Below are 24,294 nucleotides of genomic sequence, written 5' to 3' on the forward strand. Positions count from 1 at the left end.
TTTTAAATATGTTAAAACTTTTTCAAGAAAAGTCATTAATAGCTAAAAAACCAAAATTTCTTAACCCCTTCTTTGTAATAACATTCCCAACTCTTCAGTGAATGTATTAGGATCCAAATCCTAAGTTCTCATTCACCCACAATATAGAAGCCCAAAGTGGACTCTGTTTTAAACCAGGCCTGGAAATTACTGACATCATCTTGTCTCAGCTAACTATGTATCCCCGCCCCCCTGCCCCAGTTTGTAAATCCAAAAAAAAGTTGTTTCAAAAAAATAACTACACGTTTAAGTCATTTGGTGTTTAACTTTTCGGAAGCTCTCAAATCGTTCTGCCATACTTTTTAAAATCTTAACCTAATTTTAGACTTCGAGAAATGCTGCAACACTAGTACAAAGAGTTTCCAGATACCATTCATTCAGACTGTCCAAGTGTTAACATTTATTAATTTGCTTTATCCTTTTCTCTCTCTATATACAACACACATACTTATTATATATATGTATAATTATTTTTTTAATAAAGATTTTATTTGACACACACGGGGGAAGGAGGGGGGCGAGCAAGCACAAGCAGGAGGGAGCGGCAGGCAGGGGAGAAGCAGGCTCCCCACTGAGCAAGGAGCCCGATGTGGGGCTCAATCCCAGGACCCTAGGATCATGACCTGAGCCAAAGGCAGCCGCCTAACCGACTGAGCCACCCAGGCACCCCTATATATATTTTAATAGTTATGTTTTTATGACTTAAAATTACTTACATCAAAGTAGGCAGCAAACATATCATCAGATTCGGTAAACATATCAGGTGCCAAGAGCTTTTTCTGAGATGAACCTTAATGGAAATTAACAGTAATATTTGAAAAATGAAGGGATACAAATTAAAACACAAATAAGTCATTAATGTAATATCACTAGCAATTCAAACCTGCACATCAGTTTTTCACTAATACCCAACTTAAAGTCACTTTGTAACACTTAAAATCTAGAAAGCTATCCATTTTTTACTAAAAGGATGCATTTTAGAAAGTTGAAAGACCTAATGTCAGTATTTTCTCCACTGTTAAATTAATATGCTAATAGCTAAATTAATTATGTATTACATTCAAAGTTCCTCTTTAAAAAATTCCATTTCCAAACTGCAACTTAAAATCTCAAAAGGTTAATACCCCCACTATAGATCTAGATCTCTATGTATCTCTCCCCTAAAAAGTCCAATAATCCCCAAGAAAAACTGGGCAAAATAAAAGGAGTTCCTTAAAAAAAGAAAGAAAGAAAGAATGCAAGGGCTTTAAGGATATGAACACACACCCAATCTCACTTATAGTAAGGGAAATACAGATTAAAATTATAAAGAAATACCCTTTCTCTTTTGAGATAGGCTAAAAAACCTGAAAGTATGATAACATCCTGGTAACAAGGCCCTGATAAGCAAGTACTCAAACATTACTTGCAGGAGGCAAAACTGTGCAAGCCTTACAGAGTGAAATTTGGAAACATAGCACATTATACTCTTTTGACCCAGCAACCCCACTTCTAGGAAATTATTTCAAAGATACAGTTTTAGCATTAAAAAAATGACTTAATGCACAATGCCATTATAATTAATGCTCCAATGAATAATAACAACTGGATACAACCCAAACATCCACCATTAGAAGACACAGTGAATAAGCCTTGGCACATTCATTACACTGGAATAGCACAGAGCTGTAAAAAGGAATGAAGATCTTTTCATACTGATGAGTGTGTATATATTTGTGTGTGCTTGTGTAGGCAAAATACAAATACACATGTGAAAGACATTTTAATAATCAAATAGAAAATTCCTAAAAATCAAAAGCAATTAAAATAAACCCAAATCTATCAAATGGGTGGTATAACCATACCAAAGTATTTCAAATGACTTTACACCTTGGAATGTATCCCAAGGATAAAAAGAATCATTAAATTTTCAATTTGCATTCACTACATTGAATATTGGTGATCATACTGGTAACTGTAAATAAAAGCTTCAAAATAACCTAAATAATCAATGTTATTGGGAATCATGTTTTTCACTATAAAAGAAGTAAGTCAAAAATCAAAGAGGTTAATAAGAACCCTGTAATCTCAAGTTTGAATTGGCAATTTTTCAGTATGAACCTCCCCTTTCCAAAAATGCAGAAATGCACGTCCTAGCTTGGTCCACTGAAAAATCCCATGAATAATGGGCACTCCTAAGTGCTTTGTGAAGTCTAAATGGCATTTCCTATTAAATGGAACCCGGGTTCCTTGCAGCAATAGCTGCTTCTATTCTGGGACAAGATATGCACAAGGTGAGCCTGTGATATCTTACAATGTGGTAGAACGGAGTTTGCAAATTACAGAGTGGGGCAAATTTGGTCCCCTGCTTGTTTTTATATGGCCCATTTTTACATTTTTAAAGGTTTTAGGGAAAAACATAAGAATATTTTGTGACATGTGAAAATTATATGAAATTTAAGTTTTGATGTCCACACAGTTTTTTTCGGAACACAGCTGCTTTGGCATTACAACAGCAGAGTTCAGTAGTTGGAACAGAGAAAAAAAACGCATAAATTACAAAAGCCTAAAATATTGACTATCTGACCTTAAACAGTTGCCAGCCCGTCCTAGAAAGAAACATAATATATTAATACCAATAAATCCTGTAGGGTTTAGATCAAAAAGACAATGGAAACCAACTTAAAAATGCTCCCTCCCTCCCCATCTCAGTTGGAGAGAGAATTTTAGTACATAATGATACCAAATAATAAAAACCTAACAGAAACAGCCCAAATCTCACTGGTCATCTCTGGAGGTTGTTAATGTACCAATTCTATTCTACCCTAAGTTATCAGTCAATAAAAGAAAATAACCAAGCACTTATCCTGACTTTCCTGTACAAACTATATTTCTTGGTTAACGAAAGAATGGAAACCTCTTCTTTTACAGAATTATAGCTAATAATTCAAAAGGAATTATGGAAATTTAAGAATCACGGCTTCGGAGTGTGCCCACCTGCCCCCACCCCTCATGAAACAGTGGATCTAAGGAATGATGACCAATGGCTGCTGAAACTGCCAGGTGAACAGCTGAAGGGCAACTTCATGTTAGACAGATGTGATCATCTTATCTAAACACACAATCTCAATATCAATAAAAATAGGACAAGCACACAGCACATGCCACTTGATGCGATGCAAGTACACACCACCACTTAGGCAGTATTCTTGCCAAAAAAAATTAATGTAAATGTACTCAGGTCTCTTACACTTATACTAGTTTATAAGAAACCTGGAGGATAGAAGAAATAAAGATAAATGAAACAAGAATGTGGCAAAATCACAAAAGAGAAAAGTTTATAGGACACATGGCCTCAGCATCCTCACAAGAAAATGGGAAGGATGAGAATAACTACTAAAGACTTGGAGATTAAAAGATGTGCATCTTATTTGGATTTTGATTCAAACCAACCAACTGTAATTCGAAAGATATTTAAAAATGATCAATTCTTTAGGTATAATGTTTTTTATTTTTAAAAGATTTTATTTGTTTACTTAGAGAGAAAGTGCGAGCGGGGGGAGAGAGAAGCTTCAAGCAGACTCCCTGCTCAGCATGGAGCCCAAAATGGGGCTCAATCCCAGGACCCTGAGATCATGACCTGAGCCGAAATCATGAGTTGAACAGTTAACTGACTGAGCCATCCAGGTACCCAAGTAATTTTTTTTTTTTTAAAGTCCTTATCTAGAAGAGATACACAATTTCATTTATGAAATGAAATCATGGCTGTGTTTTGCTTTAAATGACTCTAGCAAGCAAAATAGAAGGTCATGACATTTTTTTTTTTTTTTTTAAATAAGCTCTATGCCCAACACCGGACTTGAACTCACAAACCCGAGATCAAGAGTCACATGCTCTACTGACTGAACCAGCCAGGTGCCCCAAACAGAAGGTAATGAATACATGAGATTCAGTACAATACTGTTTAGGTTATGTGAACTAATCAAAACATTTATAAAGGACATTCACTGGGACACATTTAACATTGTTATTACCCTAAAATTTAGGAGGGGCAACATTTCTAATCCCTTTCACTTTTACCCATTTCAAAACAATCTTTTTCATTATTTACAGAGCTAAAAATTCAGAGAAAAGCATGTCAAAACAAAAATCTAACTTACCATTATTCTGTTCAACAGTCATTAGATTATGCTTGGCTTTTACTGAGGCCTCAAATGTATCAACGTTTTCCCGTTCATACTCTTTCACATCAGCAGCTACCCTTTCCAGAATGTCATCCGGAGAAGGTGACCGTGTACAGATACTGCTCTGAGGGCTGCTTGGTTCAGATGGCACAGACATATTGCTATCTTCAGCAAGATATTTGTATTTCTGTAACAATAATACAACATATTATTTTCGTAAAATCTGATGCATATCTGCTAAGAGGTATTGCACTGAAAAGACTGTCAATGTTAAAAACTTTAAAAAGGTATTGATGTCTTGATTGAATCAGATCCACAATCCCTTACATGTATTTCCAAAATCCACAAAACTCTGAAGAAGTTTTTCTACGTTTGGTGCACATTCATTAGGTGACAAAACCTCACCTGAACAGATGCGATACTATTTGTAGTCTTATTTTTATCTCCCCCAGTGTGAACATAGTATGTTTCATTGCAGAAATACTAATGTGTTTGATAGTGGGGTGCTGTTCTAGACCCCACTGATGGGGCTAAATAATATACACAGATGCACCATATTACCTTTCTAAAATTCAAATAGTTCTGAGTTCTGAAGCACATCTGGCCCCAAGGGCTGGAGATAAGGGATTGTGGACCTGGGCAAGAACAAAAAAAGATTCAACCAAGTCTCTAGGGATATCAGTTTAATAACAACAATTTCATCAGTGCCCCAGAAAAGCAAGTTTCTCTGGAATTCCAGTTTTGCCCTACATCCTCTGGTGATTCAAGTTCTTTCCTTTGCTCTGACCTCCAGTGCTAGATTTATGATTTGCTATGTATGTGTAAGCTGGCACAACTATTCTTTCCTTTTGCCTGCTATCCTCCTTATAGTATCTAAACATTTTTCACTTCTTCCAGAATGTGTTCTTTACTCCATCACTCACCTTCCCATGATCAAGAGAAAGCATTACACTTTACAGGGACTGCCATCCACAAAGGATCTAGTGGTCATGGTTCTATCTCAGGATGCCCGAGGCACAACGGACAATCTTCCAAGGAAGGTAATCTTAAATGACTACACAAAGACTTATATACAACACCCTCTCCCCACCCCATTTGCTTAATCACCTACCTCTAAACTACTTTTAAATTATTTTTGAGATGTCCCATTTAAGCAATCACATTTACACAAGAAAATCTGTTATTTTTTTAGACATTAAAATGGTTTCCCCCCCAACATAGAAACAGATGTAATTACATAATTTTTTGCTAAATGAAATTCCAAAAAACAAAAACAAACCAAAAGAAAAAAACCACTTCAAATTTTGCCTTATAGTTTATATCTGAATCCTAATATATAACAAAAAAAGAGCAACCATTTCAACTTAAGAAATTATCATCTTTTCAAATCTCATAATCTCACATATACGTTTCCTTAAGACTTAATCAATTGCTACTACCATCGATTCTTTATTAAAGTAAAAACCTTTTTTGCTAAGAGAGTAATTATTTAAAAAGATTGCTCAAACTTTACTAATATCACATACCTGAACAATTGCCTGCCTCTGTATTCTTCTCTGTTCTATTAGGGCTTCTTCATCTTCTTCCTCTACATCAAAGTCTTCAAGGCTTAAAAAAAAAAAAAATTGCACATATATACATACAATTTCAAACATCCTTAGACAGTCACAAACCATAACTATTACACAGTTTAAAAATAAAAACTAGAAAACATAGGTCATCCGCAAGTTCCAGCAAATGTCTTAAGCCATCTTACTCTCTTTATCCTGTTTCTAAACTCTCTCAGTTGCCTGGTTTGGAATCCTGGCAAGTAATTTAACCCTCTGTATCTCATTTTCCTCCTCACTTGTTTCATGGCACCAAACTAGGGAACAAAAAGATCCTTAAGTTCAAAAAAGTGACCCCTGGCTCTACCATGACCTTGCTATTACTAAAGTCATTTCACCTAGCCAGCCTCAGTTTTAACCCCTAACAGAGTAAGAGACACGTAAGAAAACTAGTACCTTCTCTGGGTCACAGAAAGCTACAGATCCTTGGAAAGCTATGGATCCTTTCCCTATCAAAAATATGTATGTAAATATTCGCATACAATCTGACGAGGAATGTGGCTCTACCCGCAGACACTGCCCCACTGGTCCCAATTTCCTCCCGTAAGAACTCCGAATCTTTACAATCCCTCCCCGCACGGCCTCTTTTATGATCTGCTGAATGTTCATTCCACACCAGTAAGCAAACTGCATTCTCAAGGTATCAGGATCTATGTTTAACACCCTTCCCTTAACTTGCATATCACCTAGCTCTGACTGGGCTTTCTTGACCTTAGCACTACTGACATTTTGATAATTCTTTGTTATGGAAGAGGGCGTTGTCCTGTGCATTAGCAGATGCTGAACAGTATCTCTGGTCTCTAGCCACAAGATGACAACCAAAAATACCTTTAGAGATTGCCAAAATGTCCTCAGAAAGGCAAATTACCCCCAGCTGAGGACCACTGCTCTAAATTATCTTATTTTTTGAGATGTTCTATCTAGACAACTAAATTCACATTAAAAAAATTTTATCCACTAGACAGTGAAATGTTTCTGTATTTTCCACACTGTAACAGGCATACCTAACACCAGATAGCTTCAACTGCAAAGGATGTGTGTCATTTTACACGAACTGAAAAGTTTAAAAATTACTATACCCCCCACCCCCAACCACTGTAAAACTGGTAATCAAGATTGGTAAGGCTATCTAATAGATCTGCTGTCTCTAACAAAAATGAAAAAGGGAAGGCTCATGATATTCATTCCAGTCAAAACTGGAACCTCTAAATTCAGAAAACCATGACCTCTGCCATATAATTTTAACCTATAAAATATACACAAAAATTAATTTTTAAATTCAGGACCTAATTAATAGATTCACTTACAATATCCAGGTGGAAATTAAAAGATTTCCAGGTCAAACAGTACTTGTCTAAATTGGAAAAAGGAAATTATGGGAAATTCCATTCTTACTTATCATCAGATGAAGATTCTTGTTCAACTTTCATTCCTTCAGAAAGACTTCCTTTAAATTTATCTTCCTTTATTTTGCTTCTGCTTCTACGTCTACGACCACCCCGTGATCGAGACCGCCTTCTCAAGCGTGACCGGCTCCTCCGACCTCTGTCCCTATGGGGGGGGGGGGGGAACATACATACACACATTTTAAAGGTCAATTAAAGGTAGAGAAGCTGTGGGTGTGTTGGGGGCAGTAGTATACAGAACTCTTTCTACTTTTCAAAAGCTCAATTTTGCTGTGAACCTAAAGCTGTTCTAAAAATGAAATCTTTTAAAAAGGGGTTAATTAAAAATTTAAAAGTAAAATAACATCAGAAAGATTGGGTTAATCAGCTTAATTGAAGAGAACTAAAATACAGGTATTGTTCTTACTGGACTGCAAAGGGGCACAAAAGAACTCTGGGGGCAACAGAAATGTTCTTGATTATGGTGATTATGTGTTTGTCAAAACTCATATAACTTTACAGCAAAAAGGGTGAATTTATTTTATGTGAATATGTTTCAATAAAACCGAGTTTAAAAAGAGATCACTGCTAATAAGGTATAGAAAAGACAAATGTGACAAAAATTCCAAGTCTAATTAACATGCCCCTCAGACATTTTTATAAGTGCATAAAGATCTTGCCTCATGTGTAACAGAAACTGATATTACAGCTCAAGCATTAAAGGTGAAGTTTATGCTGGAAAGATGCTATGGAACTCCAAACAAAAGGCTGCTAAGTCTACAAAGAATTGGCAAACTCTGGTTAATGTCACATCTGTCTACCATGCTTATGTCACATTTCTCAAGAAACCTTACTAAAATAACATGAAAGGAACAACTGAAAAGAAAACCCTCAGGCAAAGAGAATGAGAAGAACTATGACAACAGAAATGTCAACAAAATCTTGATGTGCAAATTGGATAGAATAGCAATAAATCAAATTTAAATATCAGTCCAACAGGAATAGACAAGGTAAATAAGAAACAAGTAAATGCATGCCACAAAACCCAAGAAAGCCTCACGAACTGGAGACACCATATTCTGTTGGATGTGGTGTGAGGTAAAAGCTAAAAAGAACTGGTTGAAAGCCTTAGCAACAACTTGCCTCTGTATAGTTCAAATGCCAAAAACCCCCCTTCACATTCTGGCATAATACTTAAAATTTATTTTATAGAGAGGTGTTGGTTGTTATAAAAACTGACCCAAGGTAGCAGGGAGGCACAGTACTGAACATTAAAGGATTAAGGGAAAGTCTACATTATGAAGAACCACCACTCTCCAGGCAAACATGACAATATTCTCCAGCAGATGAGAGGATTCTGGAAAACTGCTAGCCCAAAAGAACAGGACTATAGTCATTGATATGCTAAAGAGATTTAGTTACACTGAAGTGATACCCACTAATCCACAAATTCTACATTCTCAGAATGGAAGAAAGCTTCCATTCAGCTTTCACAGTGGCTAAGTTTTAAATGAGAATAGGCAACAAGAAGGATCCAGCTGTTTATGAGTAAAGTCCTCAAATGAAAAAAGGTAAGGAACAACAAAAGGAATCTGGGAAGAAACAAAGTATAGGTAAGAAAACTATCAAGAACAAAAACTCCATAAAATAAATTCATTATCATCTTTGACCTAAGAGATGCTATTTCTATAAAACATGAGTAAAATGTCATAAAAAAATTAAACAGCCAACAAGTCTTAGAAATAAAAATAAATATACATGAGCACAGGGGAAAAAAATCAATAGAAAGGTAAGAAGGGTGAATGGGAAAATCTCCTAGACTGAAAGTAGAACAAAAGGACAAACATCAAAGATGACTGTGTGGGGGGGGAAATCAGTGGAACAATACAGAAGGTCCAGTGGGGGGGGGGGGGGGGGGAAGAGACAATGGGCAAGAAGGAAACCAAAACAAAAGAGAGAAAACTTCCCAGAATAGGCAGCCATAATATTTCTGCTTTAAAGGGCCTACTTAGTGCCCAGCAAAATCAATGGAAAGAGACATGCACCAAGGCACGTTATAGTGGAATTCCAGAATGCAGGACATTTATTATAAAGAGAGGGAGAGAGAAAAAGCAAGTCCTCTAAGAAATGCCCAGGCATCAGAACAGGACTTCTCAATAGCAATCAATATTGGAAACCAGAAATCTGTGGAATAACAATTTCAAAGTTCTTAAGAAAAAAATTATTTCAACTTGCAATTCTACTCCTTGACAAATCAAATCAGCAATGGGGATTTAAAAAAAAGGGGGGGGCTTTTAAGAAACAAAAGTCCCCAAAAATGTCCTTTTCATAGGAAGCTGTTGGAGATGCATTAACAAAGCAAGGAAGTAAAACCTGAAGATGCTGGATACAGGAAAGGGAACCACAAAATAAGACAGAAACAAGGGAATATCCAGAGGACAGAAAAGGGAAAAAAATTCTACAATAACTGTACAAGCAGGCCTATTAGTCAGTTTGGAGACAGAAGGCTAGAAGCATTAGGAGGAAGGTCTTTCCTTGCCCCCTTCCCCTGACTACTTGCTCAGCAATGAGCAATAGGCACAAGAGCATAATGACTGTAACAACAACATAGAGAAATGTGATACAATTAGGTAGAAAAGAAAGTGTGATGGGTGGAATTAAAAAAAGTAATTGTTGGGGTGCATGGGTGGCTCAGTTTGTTAAGCATCCAACTCTTGATTTCAGCTCAGGTGTTGATCTCAGGGTTTTGAGTTTAAACCCCATACTGGGCTCCACTATGAGCGCGGAGTCTACTTAAGAAAGGAAAAGAAAAGAAACTGTCCAAAGTAAGATTGAATCAATAGATAACATAGCAATAACTTCAAAAATTTAAACATACACAACCTCAGACAAAGCACTTCTACTTCAAGAAATCTAGTATACAAAAATACTCAGAGATAATGTAAAGATGTATCCACTGGTTAGAATATAAGCCATTGGTGTGCTGTCTTTTTAAACTACATTCATGTATTAGCTCAATTAAAAATGTTAAAAAATTGGCAAATTAAAAGTCCACTTATGTTTGAGTTAAAATGTTTAACACACAGGGCTGTGTGAGTGGCTCAGTCGGTTAAGTGGTAGACTTGGTTTCAGCTCAGGTCATGATCTCCGGGTTGTGAGATGGAGCCTGAGGCTGGCTCTGTGCTCAGCAGGGAGTCTGCTTTGAGATTCTTTCCCTCTGCCCTTCCCCCCACTTGCATGCATGCTCTAAAATAGATACACCTTTAAAAAAGAATTTAATGTGTATACTTTAAAATGATTCCTGCTTTACAAACCAACATTTTGATTAACCAATTCACTACATGTGCTTTACATAAAATAGTTTCTACTACTGTGAGTTAAAGAGGTTTTTGCCAAGAGAGTCTTTCACAACTACTGAGGCTATCATCTTGAGGTCATGTTCTAGGGGACCAAATACAAGTTAAAGAGGTTTTTGCCAAGAGTCTTTCACAACTACTGAGGCTATCATCTTGAGGTCATGTTCTAAGGGGACCAAATACAAGTTAATAGAAAAATAGAGACCTGCAATTACATAATGACTGGAAACTGGGCTACTTATTTATTACCTTACGATCTATCCTGCTTAAAACAAAACAAAACAAACCAGTAAGCATAGCTCACGTAGTATTTCTTTCTTAAGAATTAGGGAAAAAAAAGTGTTCCCTTTTCAAAAGATTGAGTTTTTAATGAACCACTGATTTAAATTTGAAAAAAAGATAAAGAAAAATCAGTGTGTGTGAAATATCACATGTTGGTAAAAAGGAAACTATATGGGATCACAGCTTCAATTTTTCAGAGAAAAATGGTCTTTAAGGAAACTCACCTAATGAGCTAATATGAAGCTTCAGAAGCATACAGAGTTTAATGAATTAAAAAGGTCAACATATGTAACATATCTCTACCTCCTCCGAGGAGACCTGCTTCTTCTCCTGGGTGACCTACTACGTCTGAGTGGGGAACGAGACCGTCTTCTGATGGGAGATCTACTTGCTCTTCTTCGGGTTGGAGACCACCTATTGATCGGGCTGGCATCTTTTGATCTTTCACGTCTACTGAGGATATCATCTCGAGGTCGTGTTCTTAAGGGGACCAAATACAGGTTAATAGAAAAATACATTAAATTAATGAATTTGTTTTGCACATAAAAGACATCTTAAGGGCACACTAACCTGAAGACAGAACACACAGATTAACATGTTTTGCAACAAAACCTGAATTCAGAAAATCACAATGACATTTTGGTGTTATGGTATGCACACAGTAGAAGGTCTACTTCCTCTGGTCTCACAATTTGAAAAATTATAAAGGTTATTCACGTTGTTAAACCACTGATTCTAATTCCAGATAAACAACTCAAATAAAACTTGTCTAAGTGACAGTATTCCATTTCCTCAGTTTGAAGACTGTTTTCTTCCTAAATCTTGACATTTTTGTAATATAGTCTTATTTTTAATATATTACATACAACAGCATCTTACAATTACTGTTACCCTTACAACAAAGAAAATCAAAGTGAGGGTTTAGAGAAAGGGACAGTCCATCTAGTCAAGGAAATACATATTGGTGTAACTTTCCTGGAAAGACATTCGACGGTACTTCATAAAATGTAAATGTACGTTACCTTAGACTTTGCAGTTTCACTTCTATGAATATATTCTACAAAAAACTTCACATATAAACAATGGACATCTTTGCATACAATCCTGAAAAACTGGAACCAACCAAAATTTTCATGTTTCAGTGAGGGATTGATTAGAGGTGACCCCTGAACATGGGTTTGAACGGCACAGGTTCACTCACATGCAGATTGTTTTCACAGTACAGTACTGTAAATGTATTTAGTCCTTAGGATTTTCTTACCTCTAACTTACTTTATTATAACAATACAGTATATATGATACTAGAGCATACAAAATACGTGGTAAGTTATTGGTAAGGATTCCAGTTAGCAGTGGGTTATTAGTAGCTAAGTTTTGGAGGAGTCAAAAGTTATATGCCGATTTCTGACTGTGTGGGCAACTGGTGCCCATAACCCCTGTGTTGTTCAAAGCTCAACTTTGTATATCTATACTGTGAAATGTGGTGCTGCTATATAAAGAGCTAAAAAAGATCTTTGCTGTCACAGAAATGTTTCATGAAAAAAGCAAATCACATTTTAACATGTAGGACTCCATTTCTGTATGAAAGAACATTCATATAATTGTACGTGCATAAAAAAAGAACTAGAAGGATGTATTCTTATGACTGGTAGTGGAAGGATGAAAAGGTAAAGACTTTACAGGCTTCTGCCTTATCTGAATTTCTCTTTAATTAGTATCTTTTCTGTAATTAAAATTGTTTCAAATATTCAACACTAGTCCTTAATAAACTGCTCTGAACTTCCTTTTCAAAGGGAAGACAAACTGAAAGAGACAAAGATCACTTAGAAACACTTTAGAGGACATAATCAGCAACACTAACAACTGTCTCAATTTAGAAAGCTAAAGGAAGAAGGGGCCATTTAATTACAATGCTACTTAGAAGAATTAAGAGTATCTAAGATGCAGCACTTTGTGAAAACAGCATTCTTGAAATTTTTCAGAAAAAACGATTTAAACCTCAAGGTCAACTTGTATTTATACTCACACACAATACGTGGCTAGGAATTTATATCTTTACATAGTATAAGCCAACCTTCTTTTAAGCTAAACCTGGGTGATAATTTCACATGTCCAATTATTCAACATAAGGATACTAAAAAAAATCAGTTTCTAAAATAGTTTAATCTAAACAATCCCCACCCACTCTGCTAAAATCCTTCATGTGCCTTGATTACCTATTAGTTCTATGATGCTAGGTAAATGGAATAATCTCTCAATCTATTTTCTCTTTTATAAATTGAATATGAGAGTCACTCCATTTTATGAGGAGAGATAATCAGGAGAATTTGAGGAAAAAAACCGATGGGCTAAAAGCATTATACAAATATGAATTATTTTCATTATTATAGGTAAAAAAATAAAATAATTTCTTACACTATTCTTCTTCCTAAACTTAAGACATACTACTTTTTTTAAACAATGAGATTATAGGTATATGAATTAGTAACAAAAAAATGTCCACTTTCAATTTAATTTTATTTTTGGGGCAAAAAAAAATTTGGTAGTTCCAATTTACATTGTTGGAATTCAAAATCATGCCAATTCAAATGAATGGATACATCACAATCCTTAAATTGACACCTCCTTTTTTAAAGTTAAAAATTTCAGCCTATACTGTTCAATGAAAAATCCCTGCTCTAGAAATTCCCCTCACTTCCCATAAATGGGAATACATGAATGGGTATACATAGATTTATCAGCCAAATTACTTGGATTTAAAGCAGTGATTCTGCAAAATTGATACTAAATTAAGAACCTGGGGGAAAAAAAACTGATTCTGTCACCAAGTTCAGTATTTGTAAATCTTTCAGTCAAGCTACTCACTGAAAAAAGTACAAATATTAATTTAGTTAGTGGACATGATCTACTTAAAACTGTAAGACTGATCGCACTACCTCATTTTTTATTGTCCACAAGTTCTAGTTTCTCCTTTTTAAAATCCGGTGCATTGGTAAAAAGCATTAACATTTTGAAAACAAGTTACCTTGGAGAAGAAAGTCGTCTCCTTTCTGGTTCTCTTCGTTTTCTTTCCAAGGATCGGCTCTTGGCTCTTCTACCAGGAGACAGAGTTCGGGAAGGTGATTTGCTTTGTTTAGACCTTCTGTCATTTACAAGTGGAGATCTACTTCTCCTTGATTTATCCCGTTGTTTTGGAGACAAACTTCTTCTTTTAGGACTTCGACCCGGTCTTCTACTGGGTGACCGATTTTCTTTCCCAGAAGAAGCATCTTTAGAGGGAGATTTAATTGGCTTCTTTTCTTTATCCGTGTCAGACCGTTTTGATTTTCTCTCTTTGGACCGTGATCTTCTGTCTTTGGATTTACCTCTTAAGTCAACGGGGGATCTGGATTTTTTGCCTCGATCACGACTTCTACTTTCATTTATAATTGGGGATTTTTTTCTATCTTTTGACCTACTTTTATCTTCAATTTTAACTTTGTCATCAGTAGGAGATCTGGCCTTCCCAATTTTCTCTTGAGATCGCCTTCTAAGGGTAGGAGATTTTGATTTCCTTGCTTGATCTTGAGACTTACTTCTCTTGGATGGACTTTTGGACTTTTTCCTCTCCTTTGACTTGCTCCTAGTTGTCTTCTCTTTAACTATTTCAACACCTCCCTTACTTTTCTTTTTATCACTCCTATGTCTAGTCCGTTCTTTGGATCTGCTTTTACTTCGCTTTTTCGTACTATTTTTATTGTCCATTAGTTCAAGTTTCCCCTTTGTACTTGATGATCTGGTACTAGACCTATTTCCATTTCTTGCTTTTTCATGAATCTCCCCCTCTTCTTCAGAGCCAGACTCATAGCCTTGCAATATGAGCCCCATCCCAGATTGGACCTTTCCTTCCATTAACTCATTATCAAGTTCAGCTTTAATCAAGGCTCTCTGTTTTTCCAAGTCTTCCAGCAAAGCTAAATCATCAAGTTTAGTTCTTTTTGCTGGAGACATACCTTCTTTGTCAGAAGCATCAATAACCTCTTTTCTTTTGTGTTTCTTATGTTTATGCTTATGTTTATGTTTTTTATCCTTGTCTTCTTCTGAGGAATGTTTATGTTTCTTATGTTTACTTCTGTGTTTATGCTTCTTTTTTTTGTGACGACTGTGCTTATTTTGAGACTGGTCTTCTGATACTTCTCCATTTTCTTCATTTACACTCTTTTCGGAATTATCAGCATCTTCCATCCTATAAATTTATCAAACACATTTTAAAATTCCATCATTTATCAAGCATTTAGTCATAACAAAATAATGATAAAACACATCTCAATGTAATACATGAAGTTAGTCACTGAAATATTTTCAGAACAGCTTCAGACATTTAATTGCAAAGATATATGGCAAAAACTGACTTAGTGATTTAACTTCAACTTGTTTCCAATGGTTGAACTCAAATACACAGAATACATACATAATGAGGGAAGTCAAAATAATCACGCTTAATAAAAAGAAAATCCAAAACCAGTACAGTAAAATGTTAATATTGATTTAAAGTCACTCAGTAACTTGTTTTTAAACCATAATTTCCCACACAGACTTAACACCAAAGGCATGCCCCACCCCCTATTTTCTTTTTCCAGAAAACATACTGCCATATATTGGGAGACTAATCTCTTTCTCCACTTTATATTGAAAAGTATACTTTTTCTTTTTATAATCTTTACAACCAATATTCAGCTATATCCAAAAAAAGCACTCTAAGTGTGCACTGGTGGCTGATGTTTTAACCCCCCAAAGGTTTAAAATTTCAAAGTGAGCTGACAAGGAGTTAGGATGCTCAGCCTGTAGTGGCCACTGAGCAACCACTGAATCACATCAAAGGGTCTCCTGCAGGTCAACAATAGTCCAATATCAGCAAAAGCCTACACAGTTCAACCAGTATTTGTTCAACAGGCTATTTAGTCTCTTTAAATTTCAAATGAAAGATTACTTTCCCAAAATACACTCATATTGATTGGTGCCATGCAAAAAAAAAATATTAATAAAATTAATTACATCAAAGGGGTAGCTTTTATGCTTAAATGCTTAGACTATGCTGAAAGAGTTTATGATTCTAAATTATTTTGCTAAATCCTTGCTGTTCATTAATCCCAGGTTAAACACAGACTACAATAGTATTATTTAACCTTCTCCTTTAAAATCATTCCATACTAAAACATCACATCCCAGAATGTGAGACTAACGTAAGACTTTAAATCATCTGGATTCAGACACACTATTTTTGGAGGAAGATATGGATTATTTTGTCCAAGTCCTTCAAGTTATATACTCCTGTACTTTTACTAAATTTATTATTTGTGCCAAAATTAAGAACTAAGGAATTCATTTTTTTTTTTTTTTTTTTTTAAGAGAAGGAAGGGGAGAAATGGGAGGGGGAGAGAGAGAATCTTAAGCAGGTTCCACACCCAGCGTGAAGCTAGATGCAGGGCTCAATCTCATGAACCTGAGATTATGACCTGAGCCAAAATCAGGAGTCAGATCCTTAACTGACTGAGCCACCCAGGTGCCTCAGAATTCAATTTCTTTTAATATTTTTTTTTAAATCACTACACTTAACGCAGGCATTAAGAAAGGTAGCAGGAAAACAAAGATGTACAAGACCTGTACCTGCCACTTCAAGGAAATTATAGTTCAGGGGAAAAGAAAGTCACATGAAACACTGGAAGAATGCAATGATAAAGACACAAATAAGGGCATTACGGGAACACTGAAGGATCAACTAAAATCATTCTGAAAACGGTCAAGGAGATCACAGAAAAGCCCCAGCTACTTGTTAAGCAGAGACTTTGAAAGGAGAGAAGGAATGTTTATTGAGAAGGTACATAGATTATAAAATAAAGGTTGTGTAAAAATGTCCTAGAGAATGAGTAAGAAATTAATGAGAAGGGAAAAGAGTACTTTAGATAGGAAAAAAGAAAAAGGTGACAAAAGGTACAGTTATAGATAGCAAACTATAAGCAGATCAGTGTTGCCAGGCATCAAACTTGTGAAGAAACTGGTCTAATGGTTAAGATCTCAAATGGACCAATTCCAGGAGATGAAAAGATATTGCAGGAGATTCTGGGAGTGAATGGCTGAGATAGAGTTAGAGGCTCACTGGGGTCAGAGGCCCAGGAACTGCAGGATTAGGCTGCCGGATAGTGGTCTGTAAAGACACTGCCATTATGGCAGGAGTCAGAGGAAAATCTGGTCCTCCAGTCAGGTCTCAGTCTTCAGTAAAGTTGGAAGGGCTGAGGAGGGAGGTGACATACTAGAGGTATTTTTGAAAAGTTCTTAGTTGATAACAATGAGGTGGTGTGCAGAACATGAAGAACATACAACTACCCCATGGCAGGAAATTTAAATTTTTGTCAGACTGCCAATCCCCATTTTGGTACTGTGGACTGTGAGAAAGAAGAAAGTATTGAAGACAGCTGCAGAGAAAGCTGTATCTTCTGGTTGAGAGGTTTTAGTTTGGACTGACTTCTCTCTAATGGGGAACAAAGGCGACAGAATAAATAAACAAACAAAAAATAAATATATAACAAAGACGACAGAATATACATATATATTTGCATCTTCCAGTGCACTTTAATCAAAATTCCGTCATCAGAAGAGTTCTTGTAGCATACAATGTTAAGATGGGCATGTCAACTTGGTCCTACAAATGGAATTTCCACAGACTTGCACTTCAAACACGTATGAAAAATAAAATATATAATATTTAGCTTTATAAATTTCCCCACTTCATCACTTTGTCCTTAAAATAAATTACTACCTCTGTCCAATAAATTAAGGAACCTGGAGTCACGAAGCAAATATCAGCCAAATGACTTCCATTTCCTGAAAAAGTTCTGGGGGAAATACTTGAGACAGTCAAATGCTTACAGGAATCAACATGAATTAAAACTAGCACATTCCTCACAGTTGGGCGAGACATCAAAAATAGAAGGCTGCTAATGGTTGTTCTTCTCTGTTGGGAAAAAATAAATCCCCCCTGACCATACCGAATGGTTGCAGAAGCTGCAACTGAACTTTTGGCACTGGTGGAGAAAAGAGGCTTTGCAAAGAGGCTTTCCAGGGTTCTCTGGATCATCAAATTTTCTCAAAGACTTAGAAAAAGAAAGTGTAATATCTTTATGTGAAAACAAAAACAAACAAAAACAAACAACATGGTTCTATTATGGTGGGAAGAGGGGGGAAACCACAGATTTAAGTAGAATACACAAAGACATTTCTTTCTCTCTTTTTTTTTTTTAAGGTTTTTATTTGACAGAGAGAGAATGTGAGCGCACCCGCAGGGAGAGGCAGCAGGAGGGGGAGAGAGAGAGAGAGAATCCTTAAGCAGACTCCCCGCTGAGCACGGGGACTTATATGGGGCTCGTGCCAGGACCCTGAAATCACGACCTGAGCTGCAACCAAGAGTCGGACGCTTAACCGACTGAACCACCCAGGTGCCCCGATACAAAGACTTTTCAACTTTGTTCCTTATATAGGCTATATTCTCATATAGGTAACCACTTCCCTTACCCTGAAATCTCCCATCACACAACCTAGAAAGTGGTAGTATAGGTTTTTTTTTCCCCCCGCCGAAACTCGACTTATAGGGGGAAACGTGTGAGAAAAACTGAATTAGGCTAATTCAAGATATGGAGACAAGTATGGAGAACCTGTTTAAAGGCCGACAATGATTTTCAGGCATATAAAATCTCAGTGCCCAAAGTACAAAATTCTAGTCAATAAGCTAAAACTCAAACTATCTAAAGATCCTCTAATGTGTCTTTAGGAACCAGTCTCCATAGCCAGACTATCTGGTTTCAAATCCTGATTCCAATACTAGTTGTGTGGCCTCGAGTCTGCAGGCACCTCATCTACAAACTGGAGAAAATAGTACCTACCTCAAAGCAAACTGTAAGGATTGCATGGTTGTTAAGAGATGTTATTAAGGCTCATAATAGTGCCTAGCACAAACCAAGCACCTCAAAAGTAAGAGATTATTCTTCCTCAGAAACTGGATTAATATTTACTCACCATGACACTGTGGAGCTGTCAGGGCTGATACTAAGAATGTTATTTTCAGTAATATGGTCAAAGAGCATGGATTGAGTCAAACTACCTTGTTCAAATGGTGTTTCCAACATGACACACCTAGTCTAACCTTAAGCAAGTCGCTCCTCCAAGCTTCAGTTTTCTCAACTGTACAAACTGGGGAAATAACAGTATTGATAAATCACAGGCTTGTTGTAGCAATAAGTTCATATATAAAAGGCTACCACACAAAGTACTGAAGAAATACTAAGTCTCCAGGACAGAGGAGACTAAGTTTCAAGGAAGTTTAAGGGTCCTGCCTTCGGTCAAACACACATCAAGCTAGTGAGAAGGCTAGTATTACATTCCAAGTCAGTCAAGAGCTCTTCCATTTGATTGAAGATGCTTTTAAAATGTCAGATCGTATCACTACTCTGTGTGAAACTTGATTATTGCTTCCTATCACATTGAGAATAAAAACCAAAATTGTTTACAAGGCCCCATACTATCTGCCCAACCTCCCCAACACACTGATCTTACTACTTTCCTCCCACACTTAACATGCTCTTAGCCACACCGCTCCCCTTAAACAATAGGTAAACCCTACTTCAGGGCCTTGGTACTTGTACTTGCTGTTTCTCCACCTGGAATGCTTTTCCCAAACATATACATTGCTGGTTCCTTTGCCTACCTCAGGTCTTTGCTTAAATTACTTTCTCAGTCAAATTTTCCTCACCAATTCATTTTAATCACAACCCTTACCCTACCACATATCCCCTTTCTCTGCTTATTTTTTTTCTCTAAAGTAATTGCCACCACCTAATTCTTGTTTGTCTCTCCGTATTGTAACACATGCCCTATGAGAGCAGAATTTTAATTTACTTAGTTCACTGCTCTATCCCTAAGGCCTAGTAAACTTTCTAACCTATAGTAAGCAGGTACTCAATAAGTAATTTGTTGTGTCAATAAATGATTTATATAGAATAACACATAAAAATTGTATTCATTGGACTACAGCTGTGCTTACTGGCTACACTACACTCATCTCTTGACAGGAACCATTTTGTTTTTGCTCGGTTCTATCTCCAGTGCCTCACACAGTGCATACACCTATCTGGTGAATGCAGTGCCCCCAAATGATTTAAATTTAATTACCTCCCTCCCCAAGAAAAATCTACTCTTTGAACTCTTTTCTAGTGCTTTCTACAATTTAGAAGTCTTCAAGGAATTGCAAATCAAAATTCTTAAGAGTTTACCCACAGAGGAAGTAATTCCCTTCAAAAGAAAACCTAGCTCCTAAAGCTTCTGAGAATTAGAAGCTACATCAAGATGTCCAGTGTCACTTGAGTTATTTCCATGAGTGTCCCTAGTTTCTAACGTAACTTAATGAATGTTATCTAAAGAAATGACTACACTACTGATAAAGATGCTATAAGCACTTAGGGCCCATTAGTTTAACCTTAATAATTCTAGAGTTCTCCTACACTGGGGTTAGTAGACCTTCACCCTCCTCAAGTTGCTCTCTCAATGCAAATTCCATAGAAAATACCAACTGAAGTCTGACTAGGTACATCAGGAAATCGTGAACTCAATGAATTGATGGCATATTACACGTAACAAGCTTGTGCTAAAACAGCTAATTTAGGTTCATCATCAACAACTTTCTTCTAAAACTTTACGGAAAGCTACCCTGATAAGAAACTTCATAGTCTTCTTGCATAGTTCATGTTTATAATAAATACAGGTATTTAAGTTCCATATATGTAAATTTACATTTTAACATTTACGTTCTGCAATTTAACACTTTACAATTTACACATTTAGCAGGTCTATGTTTAAACCAACATTTAAAATTGTCTACAACAAGACTGTCATAAAACAGTACTTACTGAGAATTGAGTAATATCCTTCAAATCACATTATTTGGAAATGAAGCTGATTTGAAGTGCAGACTATATGGAAGTGTTAGGAGTGTTATCATTTATTTTGTTAAATGCAACGTGTAAGTTTCATCCTTCAAAGAGGGGTCTCTGGGCATCTGGCACAATGAAACAACTTTAAAATAAAGACTGATTACGAACCACTAGTGTTATTTTAACTTCGTCTTTCAAATTTTTAAAAAGAATACTCTTAATGACATTTTATCTGGGAGGCATTCAATTTATGCTCTGGAAACAGAATGGTGAGCATTCTCTTCTTTACAAAGAAAGTAATTAAGCCTGTTTCTCTGACAACTTCAACTACTTTAATACAGAATTAATGTAGATGTAAAAATAAGAATGGATTCAAAAGACCAACTAGTCTTAAAATGAACTCCTCCATCCCTCCTTTTCCAAATCAGGTGTGGAAAATTAAGCTTCAAAGAATTAGAACTGTCACATCAAAAAAAAGGGACCTTTCTGGGACACTGGAAGTCAATAAAAAGGATTTCAAACCTTAAAGGCTATTTTTAAAAGGAGCCACAATGTATAGTGGGCGAGTACACAGTACAATAGTTAGGAGCAGGGCTCTAGAATTAGACTACCTGGGTTTAAATCCTGGGTTTGTCACTTAGTGTGACCTTGGGTAAGTTAATTTCTCTGTGCTTCAGTTTAACCATTTGTAAAATATAGAAAATAACAGCATCTACCTCCATAGGGTCGTTATAAGGATAAAATATTTGTTCAGTGCTTTGAACAGTATCTGGTACTTGGTAAGTGCAAATAAGTGAATGCCGATAAAAATTTAAATGTTTAAAACCATCAAAGAGGCTGAACTAAAGAGAGCTAAAGGACAAACGTAAAAGCCACTAAAAAGCCTTCAGGGAACTTAACTTTTTATTTCGTCCCAAATGTTCCACTTCGAATAGAGTTCATACAATTGTAAACTACTCAGTGTCCTCTAAAGAACTGTTCAGACACTATATTCCAGCATTCACTATGAGCAGCGCACAGTACTTGCTTTCATACAAAATTTATCTTTGTTAAACATTTTAAGTGCGACACTTAACAGACCAAATACTCCATTTATACCAAGAGTCCTGTGAGGAGGCGAGGTAGAATTAAAGACTATTTATCTCAGGGGCATTCATGTTGCAAAGGCATAAATAAATGCTAATTATCAAGTCTAGTATTTGAATATGCATATAAATATGATCCCAGCACTCCTCAAAATTAATCTGAACGGTCCCTGAAATCAAATAAATGGACATGATACTACAGAACTTTGAAGAGATTGCTAGAAAAAACAGCTGCATAACATTTGTATTGTACTGGCATAAATACTGGAACGTGCCACGCTGTGAACTCGATGAGAAACAAAAGGAGGTGAAGTCTAGTTAAAACTTTAGAATCCATCTGCTCTCTTCTAAGTCAATTTGTGAAGATAACAGAGCAGTCTTCAAAAGCCCTTAATTTCAACTTAGTTTAATTTTCTGAGTAAAACAAATGATTGAGGAGTCCAGAACTGAATGCCTAGCAATGAAGTGCTGGGGCGCCTGGTAGTAAAAATTTCTCCTCTCAGTCCCTAGTTGCTGGGAGACTGTATCTCTTTCCTAAAACGGATTTTTAAAAAAATCAGATAATGCTGATGCACAAAACGATCGCTCTATGAATTCTGTTTTAAAATGCACTCTCTATTTTGGGTTCTTGTTTGAGTTTTCCCAACATGAACAGGAGAACAAAATACTGCTTTTAAGCAACGATTAGACTTTGCAGCATATACAAGTTATGTTTTCACTTGGCCGCATCGATTCTTACGTTAGCTTAATTATAGACATTAAAGTGCTTGGGTTTGGAAGTAGCTACTACTTCTTCCCCTTGTACTCCCAAAGAAGCCCTACAAACTCAGGCCAAAAATGTCAGGCCTCAAAACCAAGAACTTGATCTTACTTTGCCTCAAGTTGGCAAGTTGGCAAATAAGCTGCCAATAGGCAGAGGGGGGAAAAAACAGATCGAATGATGCTGGAGTTAAGAGCACAGAGATGGGGAAATGAAGTACCCCGTTAGCGACAAACTATTATATAGCTCTGGGATGGTCAAAGAGGTTAGCCCTATATCCCTTCTCCTCCCTGCTTTCAGGTCCTAAAACTGACACCAGCAGCAGGACGACGGCAGAAAGTCTTAGGGCTTGCCCCTCTCCCGCCACTGCTCCTCGGGTGCCCCAAACCGATGCACTGAGTGCTGCAGCCAGGGAGCTCGGCTCGGTCCCAGAGGGAGAAATACTAAGGCGCGACCGCACAGTCGCGGCAGCCGCCTCGCGCACGGGACCTGTAGAGGCCGCTCGCGCGTACGCCTCCCAGGGAAACGACGCGCGGCAGGCCGCGGCCGCCTTCGACCCAACAGCCGCGGCCTCCGGGAGAGCGAAGCTCGAAGGCCGCCCGCCCAACAACGTATCGCGCGGGGAAAGACAAAGTTTGGCTCTCGCCGTTAGGCCTGAACTTTCCCGCCCGCCCATGCAGGTCTCCGCGGTTTCCCACTCGGCGGCCTCCTGGGCGCCGGCCTTCCGCACCGCTCACAGAGACTACTTACTCTGGCTGTTCCCGCACCGACAGAGTCTCCGCGGCGGCCATCTTGAACTTCCTGACTCCTCGGCGGCGGTGGCGGCGGCTTCCCGGACGGTATAAGGTAGTGGAAGTGGAGGAAGAGGGAGCAGAGCCGTCGCGCATGTGCTAACCGCGTAGGGAACCGTGGAGCTCTGAGTCCGCTCTAAGAATCCGGATATAGAAGTGCATCCGGGGACATGGCGCACGAGCGCCATGACGCAACTTCCGGGGCGGGGGTTGGGCGTGAGGAGCTATAGACGGCACCTGCTAAGGGTTTAGGGGTGAGTGACTTAGGCTTACCCGCTAGTGAGTGTTGGCACCGAACATTTGGTTCTGAAAACTTGCTAAAGAAGGGACAGAGGGAGTCAGATACCGGTATTTTGTGTGCGGTTCCGAGAACTAGTTTCACTGAGGGACCCACAAGTTGAGTTAATTTTCAAACTAGGACAAGATGATGATTTTGCTGCTGGGCTGAGTAGGAGACATAGTAAATGCCTTATTACTGGATAGATAACCCAATCTGAAGTGGCATTAAGGGAAAGTTTGTAGAAAGACATTTTGAGAATACTGGGAGGTTAGGACTGTATCTAGAACGTAAATGTCTTTTAATACGGAATTATTATTAATACATTTATTTGAAACGTTTGCATTTCCTTTCAGCTTTTGCTTAATTTAGGGGTAACGATTCGGGAGTCGTTAGGTTTGCTGGTTCAGTAATATTTTTGGTCCAAATCACTTTATGTGATTTTGTTTTTCTATAATGAATTCTACAGTAATCGATTAAATGAAATATTTTATGAGAAAATATTTACTGGTTCTTGGAGAGCTTTTAACACCACGTAGGTTTGTATATTCGTTCTCTTTCAAAAATATCTTTCTTTATACTCTGGAACC

The 24,294-nt window shown here is 37.2% G+C and overlaps 1 protein-coding gene and 1 pseudogene across 18 annotated transcripts in view; one reads left to right on the forward strand and one right to left on the reverse strand.

The window, feature by feature from the left end:
* PRP4K (pre-mRNA processing factor kinase PRP4K) overlaps positions 1-23,582 on the reverse strand; it is a 38,051-nt gene extending 14,469 nt beyond the window's left edge. For 16 of the 18 annotated variants that reach the window (XR_008505498.2, XR_008505494.2, XR_008505495.2 and 13 more), the window contains exons 1-7: positions 23,387-23,581; positions 13,858-15,057; positions 11,136-11,312; positions 7,205-7,360; positions 5,729-5,810; positions 4,179-4,389; positions 756-829 (exon numbers count right to left, since the gene is read on the reverse strand). Coding sequence is in view for 3 of the 18 variants with exons in the window: in XM_064597250.1 (XP_064453320.1) it covers positions 756-829; positions 4,179-4,389; positions 5,729-5,810; positions 7,205-7,360; positions 11,136-11,312; positions 13,858-15,057; positions 23,387-23,523 (2,037 nt within the window). In the remaining 15 variants the exon portion in view is untranslated. Of the gene's footprint in view, positions 1-755; positions 830-4,178; positions 4,390-5,728; positions 5,811-7,204; positions 7,361-11,135; positions 11,313-13,857; positions 15,058-23,386 lie in introns of all 18 variants that reach the window. The other 2 variants (XR_010413523.1, XM_064597251.1) reach the window with 1 other exon arrangement.
* The window catches only part of LOC123837500 (tigger transposable element-derived protein 1-like), a 243,167-nt pseudogene that overhangs the window by 176,293 nt on the left and 42,580 nt on the right, over positions 1-24,294 (forward strand).

Source organism: Mirounga angustirostris, unplaced genomic scaffold, assembly GCF_029215605.1.
Source record: "Mirounga angustirostris isolate CCGP_5_RB_7025 unplaced genomic scaffold, mMirAng1.0.hap1 SCAF_8, whole genome shotgun sequence".
In the NCBI taxonomy this organism is placed as follows: domain Eukaryota; kingdom Metazoa; phylum Chordata; class Mammalia; order Carnivora; family Phocidae; genus Mirounga; species Mirounga angustirostris.